This window comes from Fulmarus glacialis, unplaced genomic scaffold, assembly GCF_000690835.1.
Source record: "Fulmarus glacialis isolate BGI_N327 unplaced genomic scaffold, ASM69083v1 scaffold34552, whole genome shotgun sequence".
NCBI classification, from domain to species: domain Eukaryota; kingdom Metazoa; phylum Chordata; class Aves; order Procellariiformes; family Procellariidae; genus Fulmarus; species Fulmarus glacialis.
This window is the reverse complement of record NW_009199055.1, coordinates 1-8,061: the sequence shown is the minus strand read 5'-3', so window position 1 is coordinate 8,061 and position 8,061 is coordinate 1. Positions and strand designations below refer to the sequence as shown.

The window sequence follows — 8,061 nt, the reverse complement described above, 5'->3', positions numbered from 1 at the left end:
CTCCCCCCCCGCCTTTCCTTGTCGAGCGGATGTAAAAAACGACGGTAGCTGCCCCTCATTCTCTCTCTCTCCTTGCTGCTAGCGCTGTTCCCTCGGCTTCCTCTTCCTTCTCCCCCCTCCCCTATTTGCCTCATACATCCAGGCCAGAGGCCTGCATTGTGAGCAGCCTTCCCAGCCCCTCGCGTTTAGGTTCCCACCTCACTACGCGGTACTCCGCCGGTTTCAGGCCCCCTCCACCGTTACCATTTTTACGTGCTGCTACCACGGGTACTCCTGCAGCCTGTTATTCTTCAATTAATGGAAGATGTGATTGCGCGATCTGTGTAAAGGCTATAATAGCTGTATAAAGGCTTTCCTTATTTAACTGGGAGAATTTATCATACTTTAGGACTAGAAAAAATCCTTCTTTGTGTAGAAGCAAATTTCAGCCTGTACAGTTCATTATGAGTATAGATTTGGTCTATGAAAACACATTTAATTTTAAAGACTGGACAGGATTGTTTTGAAATACCACTGTTCACTCATCGTGAAAATGGAACATGTAATCTCAAAAGTGCAAAGGAATGGGACCTTGGGTTGTTTAAATTACTTGTGTCCAGATAAGACTAGGTTTTTAGGGATAATACAGTATTCGATCGAATATGCTCAAGTCAGCATGCAAAAAAGGATTCATCTGAAAAGCTTATGATACTGTATTTAAATGTTAATTTAATGTGCAGGATTAGTTTTCATGACTGCCATATCTAGAATGCACTGATTTATATCATTCTGGGAATAGCTTTAGAGTGCTTTGGGTGTCTCTAGTTATGGTTTTTCCATATATTTTACTGGTTAGGATTTTTTCTTTTTGGTTGTCATCTTAAAGATAAGTGCTTCTGGTATTCTGCCACACATCTTTTAACTTGAGAATCCCCCAGCCTGATTTTCTGGAGGCAGTGCAATATATTTAACAGTTTACCTAGTCAGTTGAACTGTGGAGAAAATGGTTATGATCAAAAGAATAATTTCTTTAAATGTAAGAGATTGCAGCTGTCAAACTCGGTGAAAATCTCTGAAATGAGAAAAAAGGCAGTTACTGATGTAGACTGTCTCATGGATGTGGGTGCAGAAAGCCCATAAAAGTGGGAAGAATGAATACCTGAGCAAAGAAGGTAATTTCATCATTTGCTGATGAAATTTGAATTGGATATCCATCGAGAGTTCATCCAACAGTGATAATAAGCAAGTGTGATATTTCCACTTATTTAAAAACAAAACAAAACTCCAAATCACCTTTGATCCTACAGTGTGATCTTTGAAAATACTGTTTGCTACTAGGGAAGGAAGAGCTAGGGATGCAGAATATAAACATTTGAGTAGGTAAATGTGAAAAAGCATCAAGTTTTCAACTCTGCTGAAAGCCTTTACAGAGCAGCACAAATATATCTATCATAATGATAATTTGTTAAGTCCTGTAATGTGCAATACAATTTTTCGCCTATGTTGTTTTTTAGAATAAATCATAGGGGATGACAAATGCTTTTTTTTTTTTTTTTTTTTTTTTTTTTTTTTACATCAGTGGACATGAACTTTGGGGGTTTTTTTGGGGGGGGGGGGGGTGGCGGGGCGTTGAATGACCCTGATGCTAATGTGCTCAAGTTAAGGAAAAAAAAATTGCTGCTTTTCTTGGGGGGATGGGGGGGAACCACACAAGTGATATCTGTTCTCTTTGAAAATAAAATATTTTATATCTTGAAAAAGGAATCTAGGACACTGGCTGAAATAGCAAAAGCAGAACTTGATGGTACTATTTTGAAGAGCAGACCACTTCGAATTCGATTTGCTACACATGGAGCTGCCCTAACGGTCAAGAATCTTTCACCTGTGGTTTCTAATGAGCTGCTGGAACAAGCATTCTCTCAATTTGGGCCAGTGGAAAGAGCTGTTGTTGTAGTAGATGATCGTGGCAGAGCTACAGGAAAAGGTTTCGTAGAGTTTGCAGCAAAACCGCCAGCACGGAAAGCTCTAGAAAGATGCAGTGTTGGGGCATTCTTGCTAACAACGTAAGTTCACAGGCTTTTGTTTGAATTTTTGTGAGTATATATTTCTGATGTGAAAGAAAACTGCATTCATGAGTATTCCCTAGTTACTATTTTCAAGTTATGAAAGCCCTGAGGTGAGGAATTAAGGTGTTTTACGTTAATACCCCAAATACTCCTGATTTTTTGGGGGAAGGAAAACCATGTTTTTCTGCTTACTGTTTATAAGACTTGTAATTACCATATGAGAGTCTGATAGCAACATTCTGCTTTTCCTTGTCTATATGTAATATTATTTTTCCTTCTCTATATAGTAGGTCTTTTTCTAGTGACACTTTATTTTCATTGATTGCATTCTTCTTGATCCCAGTAACAATGTGAGAAAATAATATTCCTCTGTTTATTAGCAAAACAGTGGACTACATTGCTCATATTTCTGTAGACTCAGGAAAGTCTTCCTGCGTTTATTTCTATCTCAAAAGCTTTATTTGTGGCTTGAAAGGCCAGAAGTACTTTTTTTTTTTTTTTTTTAAATGAAGACTTAGATTCTGCAGAAGTTTATGGCAATGATCTCTGGAAAACTTTGTATTTCAAGGGCAAGCAAGCTTGCAAATTACAGCACTTCTCTCTTGCATCTATTATTTCTGTAGTTGCTGAAGAGAGTTGTTAACTGCTGTGCTTTAACACATTCACTAGTGACATTTTCAAATGCTTTCTTGAAGACTGTGTGAAATGAAAGATATTCAGGATTTTTTTTTATTTTTTTGGTTCTCATTTGGGAAAATAAGGCTGTGGTTCCACAGCATGGAAGCTTGCTGCCTTCAAATTGGGGAACTTGTAGTTCTTTTTATCTTCCTGCCCTGGCTGTGCTGCTGATCTTTTATCCGCTTGAGAACTTTCTGATACTTCCGTAAGCCACTTGTGCTTGTTAAAACAACAGAAAAGTATTCAGCTGCTTTTGTTGGGTTCATTTTTGGCTGTTTAATCACGTGCTTGCTAACATGGGTGCTATGGACATCAGGTCCAGTAGAGGATAAGGAGGAGAAAATGTTGCTAGGAGGAGATTGCAGGTGGGGAAAGGGTATGGAACTCCTCTTTCTCATGATAATGTCGTAAATCTTGTGTGCCACTGAACTAAGCTGGTGGCTGCATAGAAAATTCAATCTGAATATGTCTCTACTGTTATCAGTAGGTGCCAGCAATTTGTTCTTATCCCCTGGGTTTTCTTGGCATTAGTATTTGAATGGAAGCATGGTGAGCCAAACTAGGGAACTAATCTAGTTCAGTGTTACATGAATGCTATTCTTAGCATGAGAGATGTGGCAGGGAAAAAGAAGCTAGGATATGAGGGCGGGTATTCTTGTTTTACCAGCTGGATAGATTCGTTGGATTGAAATAACTATCTAACCATGGCCTGAGTGAATAAAAAGCCCTTGATCTTTATCTTGCTTAGGTGGCTGACATGTTCCCTAATGCGCAGTTGCAAAGATAATTAGTATGAATCTGCTGCCATGATACTTTCATGTTTTGCTTCAGAATCTAAAATTTTACATTTTTAGCTGAAAACTCTTTGCATGATCAGAAGAAAATCTTTCAATTCATGGGCTAAATATATCAAAACTGGGCATTTGAAAAGTTAATTTGGAGATTTCAAATTGTTGTTTTAAATCAAAGCTTTTTAACACCACAGTTCAGTTGCATTTAAATAACAGAACTGCCAGCAGTTGCCATGCTGAGTTGTGCAGTTGCTGAGTTGTGCTCTGTGATTGCTGAGTCGTACAGTTGCTGAGTTGTGCTTTGTAATTCCAGACTTCATCTTTTTAATCTGCACTCGATGCCCAAAACTTTCTTTTTCAGCTGTTGATGATGTTAAAATATACTGATTTTTTTCTGTGAAAAGATCTGCAAAGTGAAATAAAGGTGTGGAACACAATAAATAAGCACTGGCATTTTGAAAATAGTGTCTCTAGCTCTTTTGTTATCGCTTTAAGGTATGTGTTATAGTCTATGCTCCCAAGACTGATACAGAGAGCTTTTTACACAATTCAGGATCCTTGTACTGCTATCCTTGGCAGTACTGGCTAATACTTGTTTCTGATTACTACAGATAATGAGAATTCAAGGAAGGTATTTTCAAAGATAAATTAGGATTCTGATTTGTGAGAGTATGGTTGTTCAAAGAATGGGTTTTAAATAACTTAAGCAGAAATGTTTTTCTAATTATCACTGGAATATTAATGCCAAATTATCAAGCTGTTTTCAATTGTAGAATAACTTTCAAAAGTAACTTTTAATAGTCTGTGGAGTTATGAATACGTTGTGTTGCTCTGTTTTGGGTTTGTTTGGTGCTTTCCCAATATAATCATGGCCCCTGTGTTGCTTCACTGATGAAAACAAAAAGGTAGTACCTTCCTAAATATTTTGTAATTGTTTATAGATGATTTTGAGATTTTTGTTTTTTAATTTTTAAATACTTCATAGCAAACACAACTACATCAAGTAAATTGTGGTTTCTAGGCAGAATAGCTGGTTTTGGGTGTAGACAATTATCTTCAAAGATCATTCTTAAAATCAGGATTCATTGGAATTCTATGATTTAAGAAGAATTTGCAAGACACGGGGATTACAGATAGATACACAGGAATTATAGAGAACATGTAAGCTTTCTGAAGTGTTTCCTCAAAATACTAGAATAACTTTTAACTACTTCATTTCTGATTCAATTATTGAATTGAAACTGTCTTCCAGAACACCTCGACCTGTTGTTGTAGAACCAATGGAGCAATTTGATGATGAAGATGGGCTCCCAGAGAAGCTAATGCAAAAAACACAACAGTATCACAAGTAAGTTGTGTTTAGCTTTGTTTTATAAAACATGATTTATGTTACTTAGCTTGATAAATATACGCTAATTTTTATTTTTGAGTTTGTATAACAGGAAGCAGTGTTTTGTATGTTGTGCTGTTTTGTGTCAAAGGATTAAATAGGGCCTTGCCAAGATTTCCAAATCATAGTAAAATTCAGACTTGTTCGTTTAACATTCTGTGCATTTACTAAAGTAGATAGATTCCTGGACTACACTGAAATCCGTTGGAGCTTGTTGCCAGCCAAGCTATAGTCTTTTATGGATTAGAGGTGTGGTCTAAGCCTGCAGAGATTTGTATACCCACAGATTTTTTTGGTCTCTGAATACCCCCTTAACTGTTTGTAAAGTCAGTGGGTTGTAAATCTTTGCAGCTTCCACGGTTCAGATAAAACTTTGAGCATGACATGAGAAAATGAGTCTTGATCATGAGGTGGAAGAGAAGTCACCTGATCTGATAATATTAATTTTTAATATTGAAATTTGATTGCCGTTTAGAGATCATGATATTTGAAGCTAAAATCCTTATTCTGGTAAGGCTGTAGAATATCACTTTTTTAAAATGTGTCACTGTTAGTTACAATATTAGTGTTAGAATGTGAAATAAAATGTTGGCACCTTTTACTATTTAGAGATTCTGGCTAATATTCTAGTAAGCTTTGATATTTATTTAAATAATTGGTTTTATGAATTGACTGATTGCTTTAGAAGGCTGAACACAGTTAATCTAGTGTTGCAGCTTAGTATTTTGTACTGATGTAAATATGAATTTTTATCTTAAAGTATATAAATTGAACAGATCTTTATTTGGACAATTTTGCTGATCATATTTGTCTTAACAGCTGAATTAAGCTTTAACTGGTTTAGAATGTAGTCATCTGACAGGTTGATTTAAAGTCAGATCTACACTTGAAGTGATTGTTTATAAATTCCTTGGCTGTTGCAGCTGTTGATCTAAATGTGTCCTTCTGTACATTTTAACTGCAACATTTTTATTAGTGAAAGAGAACAGCCTCCACGTTTTGCTCAGCCTGGAACATTTGAGTTTGAGTATGCTTCACGGTGGAAGGCTCTTGATGAGATGGAAAAGCAACAGCGTGAACAGGTTGACAGGAACATTAGAGAAGCCAAAGAGAAACTAGAGGCAGAAATGGAAGCAGCTAGACATGAGCATCAGCTAATGCTGATGAGGCAAGGTAAAATCAGATAATCTACTAGTATTAAATTTGTTTTGTCACAGATTTTTTTTGTGTAGCATATTGAGCTGTATATTAAAGATTTTGCCAGATGCTATTTAATTAAATGCATTGAACTGAGAAAAAGGAAATAATATTTCTCCTTACGGACATTCCTTGATGATTTGCAGAGATGGATTAAGAAACTGAGAAAGGGGTGATTGTCTAGGTCTGTTTTTTTCACTTTTTAAATTTGTCTAGTGTAAGTAGTTTACGTAAAGAAATTGAGTGGTAGCTTCACACTCACCAGTAAAATTATTTTCCATTTTTGGTGTTGCTTATGGTACTAGATAGGACTAAGCACTGTTTGTGGGCCATGTGCAGGAAAAAATAAAAGGATAGCTCGTATGTCTTTTGGCTGTTCTGTGCACCTCAAGTATGATTTTAAATGTTACAGTAGTTAACGTTACTTTTTTTTCTTTTGAAACCCAGCTGAGAAGTCTGATGCGTGCATAGTATTATACGTATGTAACAACTCAAAATAACTCACAATTGCCATGAATTTCAGTCATTCTTGAAATTTTAAGATCATGTATCTATCCATCTTCCATAATTGTTTGGACATCTTGTCTTCTGCTAGTGTTGGGGGGAAAAAAAGTCCTCTAGCAATTGCTTTCAAGCCCTATCTTTAAGAATGGAGCTGGGTGGAGCTTGTGTTTCTTGCACAGAGAGGACAGCAGCAGGGCAAGTATCTGGTACTTTCTGCTTGTTAGCAAGTATTCCCCAGAACACGTTTTTCCCAAAATCCTGTGGACATGCAGTCACTGCTTTCCAGGTCAGAACTATTGAACTACTACTTGATTTTAGTTCCCTCTGTATGGCTGCTAAATTGCAAGACTTCAGTGGATGAAGTTTAAATATATTGCAAATCTGTTGGAAAGGATCTCAAGGTTTGTTGCATGAATGAAACACTGAAGTGTTTTTTGTTTTTTTTTTTTTTAAATCTCAATTTAAGGGAGATCATGACTACTTAAAAAAATTCTTATCCCTAAGAGTGTTAGATCATAAGACAGTACAATACCTAGCTTGATAGGCTGAATGAGAGTGCCTTGTCATTATAAGGGATTTGAACTTGAGATTCTAAGTAGTGAGTGCATTTCAAAACTTAAACCCAGATAACTCATACAAGCTGTCTGCTGCAATTATTTGGCTTTACTTAATGCTTGCTCTTAGGAAGGGACATTTTTGTTGATAGTACAACTTCCCTGTGTGAGACTGGTTTATCTTAATTTTTTCTGCTGACTTGAATGACATGTTGAAAATATCTGTATGAGCTGGATTAGAGTATTCACTAGATTGGTGGAATTAAAGTACCTAAATGCTTGGATATACTGAATGTAAACTCATAGTCTTTCAAAATCTGTTTTAAAACATTTTCTTAACTGGAAAAGAGATTAAAATGAGCATATTTCATTTTTTATATAGTATTCTTAGATCTACTGCAAATGAAAGTTGTCATTAGGAAAAAATTTACTTAGCCTGTTTTTTCTAAATAGGCATGCCTGCTTTTAGTGTGAAACCATACTGTTTATATAAGATCTTGTACTGAAATACAGAGGATAATACAGTAAAAAACTGTTTTGAAATGCCAAATAGTTATTGCAGCACCTCAAATGACAAGTTGTTTCTTGGTTTATTTTCCAAGCAAAAAATGTTAAAGCATTTGGCTTGCATGTAAGCATAGGTATATCTTACAGGTGAGGAATGTGAATGTTAATCATAGAATCATAGAATTGTTTAGGTTGGAAAAGACCTTTAAAATCATCGAGTCCAACTGTTAACCTAGCACTGCTAGGTGCACCACTAAACCATGTCCCTAAGCACCATGTCCCTAAGCGCCACGTCTACACGTCTTTTAAATACCTCCAGGAATGGTGACTCAACCACTTCCCTGGGCAGCCTGTTCCGATGCCTGGCAACTCTTTCGGTGAAGAAATTTTTCCTC

At 36.3% G+C, this 8,061-nt stretch overlaps 1 protein-coding gene across 1 annotated transcript; it reads left to right on the top strand.

The window, feature by feature from the left end:
* Window positions 1-1,096: 1,096 nt before the first annotated feature.
* On the top strand, window positions 1,097-6,077 carry LOC104073384 (paraspeckle component 1-like; the record flags this gene model as incomplete). Its single annotated transcript, XM_009573113.1, has 4 exons — window positions 1,097-1,151; window positions 1,694-2,042; window positions 4,767-4,862; window positions 5,881-6,077. Coding segments are annotated over exons 1-4 (697 nt in total), but the record flags the coding sequence as incomplete, so codon positions are not given.
* Between the last annotated feature and the right edge of the window lie 1,984 nt (window positions 6,078-8,061).